The 18,168-nt window shown below is 48.4% G+C and overlaps 1 protein-coding gene across 2 annotated transcripts in view; it reads right to left on the reverse strand.

Annotated features, from left to right (window-relative positions):
• Positions 1-18,168, reverse strand: part of RPS6KA2 (ribosomal protein S6 kinase A2) — a 293,472-nt gene that overhangs the window by 96,913 nt on the left and 178,391 nt on the right. For both annotated transcript variants that reach the window (XM_075411804.1, XM_075411814.1), the window contains 2 exons: positions 7,292-7,408; positions 3,103-3,184 (listed from right to left, as the gene is read on the reverse strand). In XM_075411804.1, the coding sequence (XP_075267919.1) occupies positions 3,103-3,184; positions 7,292-7,408 (199 nt within the window). The remainder of the gene's footprint in view (positions 1-3,102; positions 3,185-7,291; positions 7,409-18,168) is intronic.

The raw sequence follows: 18,168 nt of genomic DNA on the forward strand, positions 1-18,168 counted from the left end.
GGGCAGAGGCAAACTGCTTCCCTGGGACCTGCCTGGACAAGGTCCTCTGCAGCCTGCTCTGGTTGACCCTGCTTCAGCAGGGGGTTGGACTGGGTGACCCACAGAGGTCCCTTCCAACCCCTACCATTCTGTGATTCTGTGAATCTGTGACCCATCACATCACCTTCGCTAGATCATCGCTCCGATGCTTACAAAGCTCATAAGCGTTATATCAGGCAATTCTGGCTTCACGCTGCTTCCTGCAAGGTTGCCTGTCTCCTGGAGGGATGGCACTTTGATTTCCCAGCTCCAGAGGCAGCCCTGACGCTCCAGCACAGCAGCCCGGCGGGGATTTACGGGCACTTCCCTGGTGCTGAATGAGGCTTACGCCGCAAGCGATCCTAACGGCTCCTGTTCACGGAATCCCGAAGCACATCCCTAAAGCCGACGGAGCCCAAGACACCTTGAGAGAAATACCGAGTGGATCCAAATCAGCAGCCTGCCCTTTCCCTCTGTCCCAGCTTCCCTACTGGATACAAGGCACACGTCTACACAGACTAAACAGACCCTGTTCTCCTTCTGTTTCTTCCGTCTCAGTGCATTCAGGCCAGGCAGTCAGGACTCACCATATATATCTGTAAATTTTTAAACATGTAAACCAACTTTACTTCATTTTCTTTCAATTTTTTAATCTAAAAATCTGATTTTCAAGGGAAAAAAAAAAGCAGAGTGTAACGAAGACATGAAAGCAACAGTTTAGGATGGTATCCAAGAGTGTTCTCTAATGACTTTCTGAAAGGCAAAAGTCTCACTCTTGGAAGGCATTTAAGTGCCTAAAAGTCTTTAGGTGCCTGGACCCCCCAAAAAGGGTTAATATTTGCTTGCAAAGGTGTTCTGTGATTCTGTGAGAGTTTAAATAAGCAGAAATCACAGTTCAGATTTGGTGAAGACCATACTGGCAAGGATTCTTGCTCAGTTAACCAAAGCATTAGGAATAATAATCCCAGATGGACACCAGTGACAAGGACAGTCAGACAGCACCTGAAGCTCCCTGACAGCAATCCTCATTGTTGATCTTCTCGCTTGCCCTGTGCCAATGGGGTTTTGCCTTCATTTTTTGTACTTTGACTTAACTAGCTGTCACGTTTAACTCATTTGTAGAAACTAGTGTGGACACATTAGTTCCTACTAATGTGCCAATTCTCTTGAGATTAATGGGAAATCCAGAGCTACCGGTCAGAGGGGTAGGTGGTCTGAACGGGAGAGAAGTGCAACCCAGAGAAATCACAAAGTAGCCTCGACTTGCGGATCTGGCAACCCACGCTCGAGAAAACAGTAAACAGCCTGCTGTGATGGCGAGGGAGGAGAGAGGCAGAGGCTCCGTGCTACGACGAACCGAGGAACTGCAAGGACAGAGGCGCCTGCTCTTGATGGAATAGAAATGTGACGGAACAGTTTGGGTAGTTTAAAATCACCACCTAAATATTGACATTTCTTAAAAATCCATAATAATGATTTTTTTTTTTCCCAGCTGAATCTAACATTACAAATTTAGCTATCAAGTATTAAGCAACAACCATGTGTTCGGGGAATGCAGAACCCTTCCCCTCTCCAAAGCCGCTTCAGCCCAACACATCTCAGAGTTGTAAAAAAGAAGAAATACCCCATTTTCACTCTGGGTGAAAGTTCTGGGTTGTCAAAAGAAACAGAAATAAATCTGTGTCATGTCTTGACATCAGAGGGGTCACACAGTCCTTCCTCAGACACCATGCCTGGCAAGAGATGGCTTTCCTGGTGGGAAGGCTCAGCTGGGTCTGGGCACTTCACGGTCCTGCTCTTGGTTGAGAAGCCGGAGAATCACGCTGTTCTACGTACTGTGTACACAGGCCTGACCTTTTGCTTTTGACGTATTACACCCAGTACTATCCAAGTGGTTATTTACACCACGCTGTCCTGCCAGAACAAACTTCCCCATCTGCATCCCAAACAACAAGAGCAGCACGCCAGCATTGCTTCAAACCAACGTTCCTTCGAGGAGGCTTTGCTAAGGGAAGGGCCTGTGTAAATACCTGGTTTGCCGCTCCCCCATCTCGCTGAGTACTTGGAGGAGGTGCTGTGTCTGCCTGCCACCACCCGCTCTAACTCCACCTCGCAATCACAGGTAGCTTCGTTCTTCTTTCGGCTCCCCACATTGCGGCACGCTAAAGCAATCTGGATTTTGAAGTCACCAGAACTATCTCAGAATGATCTGTCTTCACATCAGGATAGAAATTTTGGCCCCATACTGCATTGTGCAAAGCCACATTGTCCAAGAAAGAGCTGCTCTGGGCAAAATGAACATTGTCCACCTTCTCTGCAAAAAGTCTCAGGCTTTTGAGGGGAAAAAACCAGTCTACAGTTCTAGGTCAGGGAAAGAAGCAGATGACTGGATCTCCCCAACTCTGTGGAGGAACAAACAGTACGGACTTCAGGGCAGCTGAGACCACAACTACTCTACTTTTCAGTCCTGTGCTCTACCAAAAAGTCCTTTTTGCTGTGAGTGAGGCTGTAGCAGCCCGTGGCCCCAGAAGAGGATGACCAGCTTTAAACACCAGTCAGTCGGCCCCAGCCTACTACCGACCATGCCTAGTCAAGAGCTAGAGAACACCATCATCTCAACAACCTCAGAGCAACTCCTCGCACTCGAAAATACGCTCCCATGAGTTTTCAGGCACGCTGCGAGAAGCACCAGCTGGAAGGCCTTTCTGCCCAGCAGGAGCCATGTTCTACCTCAGCAATATCCTTATTTAAAATACTTCAGTTTAGTTAGCAAAGAAAGATACTGCCGCGGCGATACAAATTAATATACGCCCAACAGAAGTCCTAGAGACCACACCAAGAAAGTGAAGCAAGCGTGCAGCTGGAAAGCTCTGACGCCCTGCTGTCCTGCTCCCACGCCATCTAGGCAACATTTCTTCTGTCTGATTTTTTCAGAGCATTCACTACAGTGAGGCAGAACTTTGAAGGGTGGCAGAGACACATTTGTGCGCTCTGACGTCCCGTAAGACAGCAGCGACGCAAAAAACGGCAAGAAAAGTCAACGACAAAGTAGCACAGTTATAGAGCCACCGTCCCAACCCTTACCTTTCAGAGTCGCCTTCTTCAGCACCTTCATGGCATAAAGCTGGCCCGCATCAGATCCTTTGACCTTCCTCACTAGAAAGACCTGTAAAAAAGCAGACGTCTTGTGTAGGTGAGTGCTGAACTTCCACGGACAAGCCTTGCTGCGTTTGATAGAGGAACAGATGCCACAGTTCAGGAAATCTAACGAAAATTATTAGCTGAAAGGGCTTCGTATCTATTTCACCTGCAATTGGTTGAGCTAGCTCTGGAAATCTTCACTTTTAAGCCTTTACTCCCTCCCAGAGAAAATATATTCAACATTATTGATTGCCTTTACAATTAACACGGGTGGATAGTCGGAATTAACGCGAGCACATCTCTTCATATTCTGACCAGCCTTACATGAATAAGGTTATGTCTCGTTTGTGCTTAGGAATGCGGAGCGGTTTAACATTATTGCCACCAATTAAATTAAGGAGAAAAAACAGTTTGATGCAATTTACGCCACAAGCTGGGAATGGTGACTTGCCTAGGATGTCGCTGAAGCAAAAAAAAGTTCATACAGCTGAAAATCTGCTTGTGCATACTTAACCCAAAGCAGAACTCCTTTGATTAACAAACCAGTTATTACAAGAAAGACAGTTTTCCCTGTTATAGTCTCCTACGCCACATCTTCTGACAGTGTAAATTTGTAATTGAAATAAAATAAAATTGTAGCTAAAATTGTACCTTTTATGTTTTACTCCATGCAACTATTTCTCCTCTGCCCCTACGTGCACCTGGGCACTGGAGGGGTGGCGAGCAAAGGAATCAGTTTGGTCTTTAGAAGACTTTCAGTGTTTCAGTGACTGAAAATAAAATAAGTGGGTCCTCTAGCTGACTCCCAGGAGCCACTCTCTCTGCCGAGGTCAGAGACACCAGCCACCAGTGTCCCTTCTTTGGCTTCCAGCACTGGTGTTACTGGACAGAAGCAGAAGGAAAGCCAAACGCAGAAATAAATGTATGCCCGCATACATAACATAGACTTATAAATATATAAATTAACAAAGGCTAGGTGAAATCATGTAACTATTGAATGTCTAGTTGGCTTGCAAAAATCTGTGGCAATTATTTCATTCATTGCCTGTTCGGGAACCACGCCGCTTTGTTCGCTCTCTCCACCCAACATATAAAAGGCCAAAAAAAGAAAGGAGGAAGTCTGTTTCCAGCACGTTATTTGCAAGTTGAAAGACTCTTCCTCCTGAAAAAAAAACCCTTGCAAACACATTATGCTTTCCTCAAACACCCTTTGAGGAAAAGGTTTGCGGGGAGGGAGAACAACTTTTAACCACCAGGCAGAGAAGCTGAAAAATAAAAAAAAGGGTAAATTCTCTCTGAACACCTTAACCAGGCTCTTGCGCCTGGCGGCATCGCAGCTACGACGCTCCTACAAAACGATCCGGTATGTTTTTTGGTGAGACTTTCCTTCTCAAGATGTTCCCTGTGCGTATGGGACACGCGCCGCTCGCTCCCGGCTCCTGCTTCCCGGCGCGACGAACACACCGGGACCTCCGGCGCTCACAACTGCAGAACAGATGATGACATCTGGATGCCACAGGAACACGTCAGGCTTTCTGAAGTGTTTTTCATTAACGGTCGTGACAAATTAAGCTCAGCTGCTCCAGCATTAATGGGAAGCCAATTCATTTAGAAGTTTGGCTAAACAGAGAAACGCTGGGATATTTTTCTATCCAGCCCAAGGAAAAGATTTCATTTTTGCATGATGTTGAAAGGGAGGAGAAAGGCAAAAGCAAGCTTGCCCAAACGCTAGATTTCTAGTTGTATTATTATTCTATATAAACAGCTACAGAATCTTTATCCAACAAACAACCCCCCAAACCCTTAGGATGATGATTTTCGGCTGTACTGCACACAGAACAGGACAGCGTGCTGCATCTGCAGAATTATTAGGCTGCAGTTCTAGAAATCTTTTATCGGCCATGTAATCTTGCAAAGCTTGTACTACCCATATCGCTGTCACAAGCAAAATTCTCAGTTTGGGTTACCAGTCACTAGTCAGCTGTTCCCTGTGGCACGGGATGGGGCACTTGTCTGCGTTCCCTCCGAAACAGATGACTCAAGAACAATGTGTGCTGTTTCAGAGGACTTCAACATAATCACCACACCAAAAAGGAAACAGAACAAAGGAAAATGCGTTGTATTGCAAAATGATGTCGTCCTTCTGATTACTCTTAAAGTCACATTGTTCCTGAAACTACCAAGCGGTCTTGGAGTGCTGACCTGACTGGTTATATTAGCTATAGAATCATAGAATCATAGAAAGTTTTGGGTTGGAAGGGACCCCCAGAGGTCATCTAGTCCAACCGCCCCGCAGCGAGCAGGGACACTGCTAACGAGATCAGGGTGCTCAGAGCCCTGTCCAACCTGGTCTTGAATGTTTCCAGGGATGGGGCCTCCACTACCTCTCTGGGCAACCCGTTCCAGGGTTTCACCACCCTCATTGTAAAGAATTTCTTCCTTATATCCAGCCTAAACCTACCCTGTTTTAGTTTAAAACCATTACCCCTCGTCCTGTCACTGCTGTCTCTGCTAAACAGATTGTCCCCATCTTTCCTGTCGGCTCCCTTTAAGTGCTGAAAGGCTGCAATCAGGTCTCCCCGCAGCCTTCTCTTCTCCAGGCTGAACAAGCCCAACTCTCTCAGCCTGTCCTCATAGGAGAGGTGCTCCAGCCCTCGGACCATTTTTGTAGCCCTCCTTTGGACCCGCTCCAACAGCTCCATGTTCTTCTTGTGCTGAGGGCTCCAGAGCTGAACGCAGGACTCCAGGTGAGGTCTCACCAGAGCAGAGTAGAGGGGCAGAATCACCTCTCTCGACCTGCTGGCCACAATACTCTACCAGTTTGTCAGAATAGCACAGGCACGCAACTGAGCATGACTTTCAAAATTCTAGTTTGATATGCATGCAAACACCTCATGTTATTAATACACGAACTAGCAAAACTCCCTTAGCTGGAGCAACAGGTATGTCGCCCAAATCCCGGCCTGGAAAGCCCTGTGACTTTCACGAGCGTTGAGAGCGCTCCCTCTGACACCAAAGGCATCTTTAATCCTGCAAGAAACTATTTAGGCCTCAGATGAACAACTTGAAAACCAAGGGGTTTGCATCCCCAGAGACTCATGGGTGCACACTGCTGGGTCATGTCCAGCTTTTTGTCCCCCAGCATCCCCAAATCCTTCTCTTGAGGGCTGCTCTCCATCCCTTCCATCCCCCAGCCTGTGCTGATACTGGGGATTGCCCCGACTCAGGTGCAGGACCCCTGCGCTTGGCCCTGTTGAACTTCATGAGGTTCACATGGGCCCCATTTCTCCAAATTGTCCAGGTCCCTCTGGATGGCATCTCGTCCCTCAGGTGGATCAACCGCACCACACAGCGTGGTGTCATCTGCTCAGCTTGCAAATTAGGCTCACTGTTCCACAGGTTTCAAAGTCTTTTTTATTCATACCATGGAAAGAGTTTAAGACTGAATGACTCCTCCCTATTTCTCCCCATCTTTCCTTCCCATTCGCATTTCTAGCTGACAAATCCTGCTGAAGAAGAATTGCCTTTGAGATTAAGAAACGCCTTGGACTTCAGATCAAAATGTTGCTTCTACACAAATTAGCTCGTGGTCAGTCAGGCAGGTATTTTCCCTCTTGTCGCAACGATTGCTCTCTTCAGCACTGGGATTTGACTCCAGGATCCTCCCAGCAAAGCGCCCAGTCCTCTGAGTGTGACCTAAAGAGCAATCTGGGACTTTGAAATGTGCTTGGAGCCCATCTTCCCTCAGCAGGAACTGGGCAGCTAACTTCTTTAAGGCATTGGATGTCCCTCTTTACATCCCCCAACTAAGCAGCAGCAGCATGCTCCCCTCCATGGTGGGCAGGTTGGAAACGGGGGGGTTGGTGCCTAATTTCATTAACAACGATGCTTACTACTGCTCACTAGTGCTCATTAGTCCAGGTCCAGAGCCATAAGCACTGTCTCATCAACTGTTTTATATAAAGTAATCCAGCTAAAAGACAAAAACATTATTAAAATGAAGATAGCAGGGGTTTGGGCTTGCTTATTTACCTTTACAATATAATTTACAAATGGATGTTACCAGTGTAAATGAACTCTAAGAAAGAACATGACATTTTCAAGCTAGGTGATTAGATGGCATTAAAATTACCTTTCCGTATGAACCTTGTCCTAATACTTTCAGCAGCTCAAACTGAGAAGGATCTGCTTTTTCAAAACCTTCTTTCACATGATGACTGATGTCTATCTCCTTCACGATGCCTTCTTCCTGCGAAGGAAACAAGAGAAAAAAAAAACCCCAAATCAGAGCTGCCATCCTAAGGAAGCGTGGTGTTTGTTATAGCTCATCTTCTGTGACGCCTCAATCACAGAATCACAGAATAGTAGGGGTTGGAAGGGACCTCTGTGGGTCATCTAGTCCAACCCCCTGCCCAAGCAGGGTCACCCAGAGCAGGCTGCAGAGGACCTTGTCCACGTGGGTCTTGAATGTCTCCAGAGAAGGAGACTCCACAACCTCCCTGGGCAGCCTGGGCCAGGGCTCCGTCACCCTCAGAGGGAAGAAGTTCTTCCTCCTGTTCAGACGGAACTTCCTGTGCCTCAGTTTGTGCCCATTGCCCCTTGTCCTGTCACTGGGCACCACTGAAAAGAGCTTGGCCCCATCCTCCTGACACCCACCCTGCAGATATTTATAAACATTTATTAGGTCCCCTCACAGCCTTCTCTTCTTCAGGCTGAACAAACCCAGCTCCCTCAACCTCTCCTCGTAGGGGAGATGTTCCAGTCCCCTCCTCATCCTAGTAGCCCTCCGCTGCACTCTCTCCAGTAGCTCCTCATCTTTCTTGAACTGGGGAGCCCAGCACTGGACACAGGACTCCAGATGGGGCCTCACCAGGGCAGTGTAGAGGGGGAGGAGAACCTCCCTCGTCCTGCTGGCCACACTCCTCCTAATGCACCCCAGGATCCCATTGGCTTTCTTGGCAGCCAGGGCACACTGCTGGCTCATGGTCACCCTGTCGTCCACCAGGACACCCAGGTCCCTCTTCGCAGAGCTGCTCTCCAGCAGGTCCGTCCCAAGCCTGTACTCACGTATGAAATTTTGAAAGTAGAACCAAACGCTTGTCCAAAATACCCCCCGTGCCTGTTACCAGCTGGGGAGGGTGATGTCAGGGCCATGCCTGCTGCTTCTGCTTATCGAGCCCCCAGATATGACTAGGTAAAGATGGAATATGCAAGCTGAAACACAGAAATACACGGCAGCGCTTGGGCTGCCCATCACAGACCTTGCTAGCGGAGTGGCACGGGCTCATATCGGTGCCACAGCGGCTCCAGCACACTTCCCTCCACACACTTTCTCATTCTCCATCAAGGTATCATTTAAATCCATCTTAAAAAGCTCCCTTAGTCTTAAGCAGCACTTCTTATGAGTAGATAACACAGAAAAGGCACGGCTAAAAGTGGCTCTCCCTATTTGCCTCAAAGAATGGAAAGTTAGTGCCCGTAACCTTCTCAACAGAAAACAAATTCATGATTGAGATGTGAAAATGGGGTGGTGGTGGAAAGAAGGATGACACGTGCTGCTTGCAGGAATCGGCTTTAAATACTTGGGATTTTCCAGGCTATTTTGCTAAAATACTTCCACTGCACGCTTTTCAAAGACTCAAGTTGGACGAAGGCTTCTATCCGGCCAGCTGTGACTGACGGCATTGGGTTTAGCTGTTCGGTTTCTGCTCTTGCGGCACATTCCTCTGCACAGAGCGCGACTGGGCCACGGGAGACCCAGAGGGACGACGCAGAGTGTGCCGCGACCCAGAAAGTCCCTGGGCTGAAGAGACACCTGGAAGAAAGACCCTGCTCTTCAAGGACGGAGTGGTGGGGGAAGATCACATTTACAGGCCTTTTGATTTCTGTAGTGTTTTGTAAACCAAAATTTAAGTGCTTTTTCCTATTCAAACTGCCTGATGTAACTTGTCTACAACCAACATGTGGATTTTGAGGACAAAACCTTTTTGTTTCGTCTCCTAGGACTAAGGGAATTGCTTACTAAGGAACAGGTTTGAATATTTTTGCACCCAACAGAAACAACCGGAATCTCATAAACGTTATTTTTAAATGGAATTTTGCTGCAATTGTCCTTTTGCCCAAAGAAAATACCTTGATAAAACCTGGAAGTATAATATTTGTTTCCCATTCTCAAAAATTAACGTGAGGAAAACAGAAATGACGTCTGAAAATGAAAACGCATTCACCAAAACATTTGGCCAAACCACATTCATTTAGTAAATAAGAATAAATTCAGTTCCTTTCTCCTCCACAGAAATCACGGTCACTTTCTACCAGCTGTAACCTCCGATGCGTGTCCAGCACTGCTCGGATCGCTCGCTCTACCGCAGCTCCATCCCCGCTCTTCCCTACCCTGCCTCTTCACGCTCACGTGCTTTGGAACAGGTTCTTGGTTTGGAAAGCATCCTCTGCTCTGTGCACGCTACCAGAATCGAGGAAAACAACCATCCTCTGGCTGCAAATCATTTTTCTGATCCTAATTTCTACAGTTGAAGGTTTGCCTGAAAGGAAATGCTTGAAACCAATGCCCAGTTTCCACCAAGAGATTTAAGGGTTTCCCACGCACGTAACTGCCAGGATCGCTCCTCGTGTTTTTCTGCCTTTAATGGCTGTGAGAGACAGAATACTCCTGACCCGCGTCCCCCTTTCCTCTCCACCCCAGACCTCTCACGCTCGGACGCCGGCTCCGCGTCGTGCACCGGCAGAGTCTGGGAGGACCGGGTTCTGCTGGCTCCACGCGCGGGTTCTCCCCTGACAGCTACCCTACAGTGACCAAAACGCGTGGCATTTTCTCAGGTTGCTGCAGCTCAAGGGCACCCAATCACAGAATCACAGAATCACAGAATGGTCGGGGCTGGAAGGGACCTCTGTGGGTCACCCAGTCCAACCCCCTGCCGAAGCAGGGTCACCCAGATCAGGCTGCACAGGACCTTGTCCAGGCAGGTCTGGAATATCTCCAGAGAAGGAGACTCCACAGCCTCCCTGGGCTGCCTGGGCCAGTGCTCCGTCACCCTCAGAGTGAAGAAGTTCTTCCTCCTGTTCAGCTGGAACTTCCTCTGCTTCAGTTTGTGCCCGTTGCCCCTTGTCCTGTCGCTGGGCACCACTGAAAAGAGTCTGGCCCCGTCCTCCTGACCCCCACCCTGCAGATATTTAGAGGCATTTCTAAGGTCCCCTTGCAGCCTTCTCTTCTCCAGGCTGAACAAGCCCAGCTCCCTCAGCCTCTCCTCGTAGGGGAGATGCTCCAGTCCCCTCACCATCCTCGTAGCCCTCTGCTGGGCTCTCTCCAGGAGCTCCTCATCTTTCTTGAACTGGGGAGCCCAGAACTGGACACAGTACTCCAGATGGGGCCTCCCCAGGGCAGAGCAGAGGGGAAGGAGAACCCCCCTCGACCTGCTGCCCACACTCCTCTCGATGCAAGGACCATCACTGGAACCAGGCGAAGCAGGGGGTAGATCTAAATTTTGGAACACATTTGGGAGACAAAGCTCTACAAAATATAAGCTAACCCGAGTTTCACGTACGGTGGGTATCTTCCTCAGATTTCCTTCTCCTTTCAGCTGACACCTCAACCTCAAAAACCATGGACGAGATCTACTGCCTTAAGGAAACAGCAAAAGCCTTTTTGATTTGCTCAGGTTGCATTTCAGCCTGCACCACGGAGTCATTTCAGCTACATCTGCAAGCTTAAATGATGAGTGAGCATCAGTTTATCCGTTCATGTTAGTCATCAAAGTCACAGCCTGCAACCTTCAGCGTATTCCTCACTGCATTCCAAAATTTAATCTAACTTCTTTAGGTTCATGAAATGTGTTCAGTTACAGGAATGCATTGACAGTATTAAAGTGATGATAATTCAGCTTGCTGGGAAATGCTTAAAAAATTCTAGCCTTCCCAGAGAACAGCATAATTAATTCATAACTTGCAATTAAAAAACCACTTTAATTACATGGATCTTTAATTAAAATCTCAGAAAAACATTATTTCAAAATAATGGGACTAAACACCAGACCTAGCAGTGTTTATCGGAGAAACAAAAATTTTAAAGATGGAAAAAAAACCTGTTAGATTACGTGACTTCACTGAGAAACAAAAACATTGGTGAGAAGGGGCTTCTGAGGGTCAACTCGTCCAACGCTCCTGCCCAAAATATCATCGCCACTTGTCCAGGCCAGCTGGTTTTTGTCCACTGTGGTTCCCAGTGCCTCAGACAACGTGGCTTCAGCCGCTTCCCATGAAAGATGCTCCTCTTTCCATTTGCCCAGCGCAGAAATGCCCCCGGTCATGTCGAGCCGCCTGCTCCCCGGGGCCTTAGGAGGAAGAAGGATATTTTTCCAGGAAGGCAGGATTTCCTCCGGATTTCCTGCGGTCTCCTCACTAGAAAAGGACAGCGAAGCGGATTTGAAGAGCAGCGCGCCAGACCGTGCCTTCTCCACTGATGGTCACCACCATGGCGTTAATGGTGAGCTGTCCAAGGGGTCGACAGCATTTCAGCTGGTACGAGAAATCCATTCCTAACTGGAGCAAAAATCTGAGCTGCCAGTACTTGAGACTGAAGATGGACACAGCCCCTTAAAGGAAATACACACCAATGTGTTTCCACACATGCATCCATTTCCCCTGCGTGTATTTCTGTATTCTTCTTACTTCTTCCGCTGCATGAATTCTGGCATGACTTCTGTTTGTTTGTTTTACCTTCCTAGAAAAAACAACAGTTTTGTGGTTCACTTTTTAATATTCTTACTTACTTGGGATTTTCCCCTATCATTTATGTCACAGAATCACAGAATGTTTGGGGCTGGAAGGGACCTCTGTGGGTCACCCAGCCCAACCCCCTGCCCAAGCAGGGTCACCCAGAGCAGGCTGCACAGCACCGCAGCCAGGCGGGTCTGGAATATCTCCAGAGAAGGAGACTCCACAGCCTCCCTGGGCAGCCTGGGCCAGGGCTTCGTCACCCTCAGAGGGAAGAAGTTCTTCCTCCTGTTCAGCTGGAACTTCCTCTGCTTCAGTTTGTGCCCATTGCCCCTTGTCCTGTTGCTGGGCACCACTGGAAAGAGTCTGGCCCCGTCCTCCTGACCCCCACCCTGCAGATATTTAGAGGCATTTCTAAGGTCCCCTCTCAGCCTTCTCTTCTTCAGGCTGAACAAGCCCAGCTCCCTCAGCCTCTCCTCGTAGGAGAGATGCTCCAGTCCCCCCATCATCCTCGTAGCCCTCTGCTGGACTCTCTCCAGTAGCTCCTCATCTTTCTTGAACTGGGGAGCCCAGCACTGGACACAGCACTGCAGATGGGGCCTCACCAGGGCAGAGTAGAGGGGGAGGAGAACCTCCCTCGACCTGCTGGCCACACTCCTCCAAATGTACCCCAGGAGACCATTGGCCTTCTTGGCAACCAGGGCACACTGCTGGCTCATGGTCAGCTTGTCGTCCACCAGGACACCCAGGTCCCTCTCCACAGAGCTGCTCTCCAGCAGGTCAGCCCAGGTGCAGGACCCTGCCCTTGCCCTTGTTGAACCTCATCAGGTTCCTCCGCGCCCAACTCTCCAGCCTGCCCAGGTCTCGCTGGATGGCAGCACAGCCTGTTGGTGTATGTCTTTTGAATTCTCCCTGTATGAAGGCAAGATTGATTGTGGCATAATTTTTCTCAGGTACTGATGCCCAGAGTGAGATCCGAACTATCAGAGCACAAGCACTATGGGCAGATATCCCAGCTGTGTCTCACCTGAGCTGCATCTCAGGAACTTCTCTAACATGGATTATTTTTTCCACTGTTCCAGCAAGCGCAGCCTATACACATTAGGAAATTTATAATGATAATAACACTGAGGAAAGAGAGTCCCAATACAGACAAAGCCTGGACTTCTGCGCGCACTGAAGAAGCTGTTTTGATGGAGTGGATTTCACTCTGGAGAAAACCACGAGCCAACTTCCAAACTGGTTTTGATCAGTGAGGCTGATGGAGTCAAAAATGAATGTTCCATAGTTGGGTCTTGCAACAGCTGTGCGCGGCAGCCCAGGCTCGTGCTCCTGCTGACTTGTCCCGACGCTGCATTAGCAGGAATGCTTGGCTTGATGAAGCTTAATCTTTTGTAAACTTCTCTAAATATTTATGTTTGCACAAGAAGCATGATCCTGTGACAGAAGTGAGATGGATGTTCCTGGCGGCTTGAGGAAAGCACGTGGTAGAACCGCACAGACTAGGGGAGGGAGGGCAATGAACTGGAATACTTGAAGAAAGAGGAAAGGAGAGCACTTCTCTGTGCTAACACAAGAAAATATGTATAGGAGCATTTTCATTAGCCTCTTCCTAAGCCCATCTCCTGCAGCTGGAATAAAATTTCAAAAAGAAATCTTCCATTTTAAATGGTTTGGAATCCAAGTTCTGGCTTCTGTTGTGGTCTGGACAGCTGTAGACTGAGCAGTACTACCCTAAATGAGCCTGGTTGTTTTGTCCTCTGCTGTCAAATCAACATTTGCTTTAACAACAATGGATCGGACTTCTTGAGCCCTTGGAGGAGGATGTGGAACTCACAGTGAATTCACTGGACGTTGTGCCAGGTCCGTATTTGGCCTTCAAGCACAGGTCGCCTACCTTCTCAAAAGGTCATACAGAGTTAAATAATACACAATAATTTTTAGAGAGGTTGGGATTTCTTTCCCAGACCTTTCACAAATGTGAACAGAAAGTGTTATCGTGCATTCGGAATTCCACCAAGCAGGTCGAAACCTGGTGGAAAACAGAAACCTTAGAGCAATTTCTGTGGAGAGCAACACTATCAGTCCCTGTCAAACCCAGCAGACCTTTTTCCAAAGAGAAAAAGTATTACGCTCTCTTTAGCACCCCGCTCCAGTTCTAACTTTTTATCTTACATTTTATTCTTTCTTCTCCCTAATGCATGTTTCTACAATTGAGGTTCAGCTCAGATCAAACAAACTAAATGTGAAGAGAGGAACCACAGAGAGCAAAAGCAGCAGATACAATCTACTGGGTAAACTGGTGAAGTCCACGAGTTGGAGGTTTATGTGGAGTGGCGAGTAGAATGAGCTCACAAACCCCCCTGTTGAAGTAAGGGGTTAAAAAAAGCAGAACAAAAGCAGAACCATCTGGTCACCAAAAAACCCAAACAGCTGGCCAGCCTTACTCATACAGCAGCACTCTACAAATACTCAAATACATTTGTGAACTTACACAGAAACAGTCTCAAAATGAGTCACATCATTAAAGGACAAAGAACTCGGCTATATTGCTCTGAGCTACCGTAAATAAAAGCGGGAATATCTTGACCAACATCCTTCTTGGTACAGTTTACAGCTGTGCCTTCGGCCTTTACATCTCAGCAGAGTTGTAAGGTCCACTACCGGTTGTTTCTGATGGTGAACAGGCAAAAGAAGAACACTTGCTGCTGCTTCACCAAGGAACCAACTGCAAGTAAGTCTGGATCCAGTGCCTAGCAGAAATTGTTGCTACTTCTGGAAGTATTCTTGTTGGACTTAATGATCTTAGAGGTCTTTTCTAACCTTAATGATTCTCTGGTTCTTAGGATGATGCTGCATCATCACTAAACAGGGTTATGAAGGCTACATGCAATAGTAGGGGACAGTATACATCACCACATTTAAAAAAAAAAATCACTTGATAGAGAAGGCTTTCATTTTTTGTCCTCCACTACAGCTCGAGTCCTGCTCCCAGGTCAGTGACGTGCCCTGAGCGCTCTGGCCTGAACACCTCGCAAAGTCTCTACGAGGTCTGTGGGTGGCTCCGGCTGGAGACCCTCCCGTGGGACCACCGCCGCCCAGCACGGTGCGCCAGCCCTCACGGGAAGCCCTGGGGCCGGTCCTGACGTGATGGCAACCGATCGCTCGTGCCCTTCTGTTCCAGGGTACAGACGGCCCCCGCACGCCTCTGTCCCCCAGCTTCCCACCTGTAGAATCCCAGTATGGCCGCCTCCCTTTTCCATGGGGTTACTGGAGTGTAAGGGCCCTGGGAAGACTACGAAACGCTTTGATACTCTGATGGTAGGCTCCGATAAGAAGGCAGGCAAACAAAAAGGTCTGTCTGTTTAGGATACTCTTGAAGAGATATAAATACTTACTTCAACACGGAGCCCTTACTAAAGGGCTCCAGCTCCCTGCTTGCTGTACTCAGCTGCTTCACAGGCTAGAAAAATACGTGCCTGATATTTTACTCGTGCATTTGAGTGTGAAATAAAAACCCCAGCTGCACTAGGAAGATAAACTGCTTAAGCAAAACATATTTGCAACCATTTCCTCACCGTTTCTCCAGCGATCCAAGCATAACACTGCTCACCACAGCAGTGGGAATGGCACCATAGCACTGTAGGTGGAAAATACTCTAACAGTGCCATGGTGCGTTTGCACGGTGATTTTAAAGGACTGAATCATCTTTAACGTGTATACTAAAAAAATATATCAGCTTTCATCTCGGAACGTGAGGCAGAGTGGCCAAACGGCTGTAATAAGAGATAATCACATTGCTGAAGTGTTGGATCAGTCAGTTGAGGAAAAACACCAGTCTGCTGTTCACAAATCACTTGTAGGGTTTGGTAATTATCATTTTCTCTCCGAGAGGAATACCAGCCTGCTAGCACACTGTGTGTCCTCCCATTAATTAAATGAAGCATCAGCTAAGGGTTCAACCAGCTTGTACTTCACAAACTGGAGTACTGCTGCTATTATGTTAGGAAAAAACAGGTTGTAATGAGGTTTGTTGTCTCCCCGGCATTTTACAGGCAGAGTATTAACAGGGAACCAGACTAACGCGAGGTCACGGTGGAATCAAGGCAAATACAAATTAGTTTTAATGCTACTGTTCATAGCTTGGAGCGTCAGTGGAGGTCCTGAAGGAGAGAGGGTGATGGAGCTGAATCAGGCAGGGAGAAGATGGCAAAAGGGAAATTCTGCAGAGAAAATATGACAGGCTTTAGCAATAACATGCACAGAGGAATAAGATGTGGAGGGCAGAGGGAAAACGGGGGATCAAACCGGACTCACAGGACACGGGCAAGTGCAGTTTGTGCCTGTGCCAACAGAGAAGTAAACTGAGAGAAGACTGGGAAAAAACTGTTCTGACTTTGTAAATTATCATAACTGTAGTATTAAACAACTTGAAACACAACTTTTGTCCCTTTTATGTAGCAGCTTAATCCGATTTAAATACGTAGCCACCTGCCCGGCTGAGGACAGCGAGCGCAGGAAGGCACGTACCTACTGGGGGGATGTGGTGGGGAGGCTGGGGCAACAGCCCGGAGCGGTCGGAAGCACTCCCAAAATGCAGGGTGAGAATGCGGCGGGGATCCAGCAAAGGACCTGGGGCTCCAGCCTCACCCAGCCACTCAGCTGGGCTGCCAAATCATAGAATCATGGAATGGTAGGGTTGGAAGGGACCTTGAAGATCACCTGGTTCCAACCCTCCTGCCATGAGTAGGGACATCTTCCACCAGACCACGGTGCTCAGAGCTCCATCCAACCTGGCCTTGAGCCCTGCCAGGGAGGGGGCAGCCACAGCTTCTCTGGGCAACCTGGGCCAGGGCCTCACCACCCTCATGGGGAAGAATTTCTTCCCAATATCTCACCTAAATCTGCCCTCTTGTAGTTTAGAGCCGTTCCCCCTTGTCCTATCACTGCACACCCTTGTGAAAAGCCCCTCTCCATCCTTCCCGTTGGCCCCCAAAATCACGAACGCACGCTATTCCTCTACAGCCTACTGTAGGTGACCCTGCTTCGGCAGGAGGGTTGGACTAGATGACCCACAGAGGTCCCTTCCAACCCCTACCATTCTGTGATTCTGTGGATACAGGCCTGCTCATGTATGTAGACTCTGGCTTTAATTCTTTAACTTCCACCAAAAGCACACAGATAAAATAAAAAAAAAAGACACCCACACAAAGTGCCCGCCAATAGCTCACCTCACGCTGGGCTCAAGTTTCACAGACAAATATTTACCGAGGGATACTGGAACCGCATCGTTATCTCCTTAGCTGTGTACTTTAATTACGACCACAGCTAAGACCCAGCTCGTTATTTGCAGAAGTAGGTATTCCAGGGCTCATGTCACCACGCACAAGTACCTGCCCAAACAGCTCCTCAGCCACCTGCTGGGACTCTGGCCAAGGAAAGGCACAGTACATCTGGCGGCTCTGTGAACTACTCTGCAGCCTCCAGTCTAGCTCAGGTCGTGGATCTCCAAGGAACAAGCTGCTAAGTGGTCCCTCTCTATTCTGCCCTGGTGAGGCCCCATCTGCAGTGCTGTGTCCAGTTCTGGGCTCCCCACTTAAAGAAAGATGAGGAACTGCTGGAGAGAGTCCAGCGGAGGGCTATGAGGATGATGAGGGGACTGGAGCATCTCTCCTATGAGGAGAGGCTGAGGGAGCTGGGCTTGTTCAGCCTGGAGAAGAGAAGGCTGAGAGGGGACCTTAGAAATGCCTCTAAATATCTGCAGGGTGGGTGTCAGGAGGACGGGGCCAGACTCTTTCCAGTGGTGCCCAGCGACAGGACAAGGGGCAACGGGCACAAACTGAAGCAGAGGAAGTTCCAGCTGAAGATGAGGTAGAACTTCTTCCCTCTGAGGGTGACAGAGCCCTGGCCCAGGCTGCCCAGGGAGGCTGTGGAGTCTCCTTCTCTGGAGATGTTCAAGCCCCGCCTGGACAAGGTCCTGTGCAGCCTGCTGTGGGTGACCCTGCTTGGGCAGGGGGTTGGACTGGGTGACCCACAGAGGTCCCTGCCAACCCTTGCCATTCTGTGATTCTGTGGTCACCACGCATCTTCTTTTCTGTGAGGGCAAAAATTCTTTATAATGACGATGTTACACAGCACTCAACAGAAGTATATATTATACACATACACCGCACTGAAAAGATGTGTATTTTAGGAATGAGAATAAACAAAATGCAGAAAATCCATCTGGATGCAAAGAAACGCCTTTGCAACTTGTTTGGAAGACTCCCTCATTTCAAA

This window comes from Opisthocomus hoazin, chromosome 2 (assembly GCF_030867145.1).
Source record: "Opisthocomus hoazin isolate bOpiHoa1 chromosome 2, bOpiHoa1.hap1, whole genome shotgun sequence".
NCBI lineage: Eukaryota > Metazoa > Chordata > Aves > Opisthocomiformes > Opisthocomidae > Opisthocomus > Opisthocomus hoazin.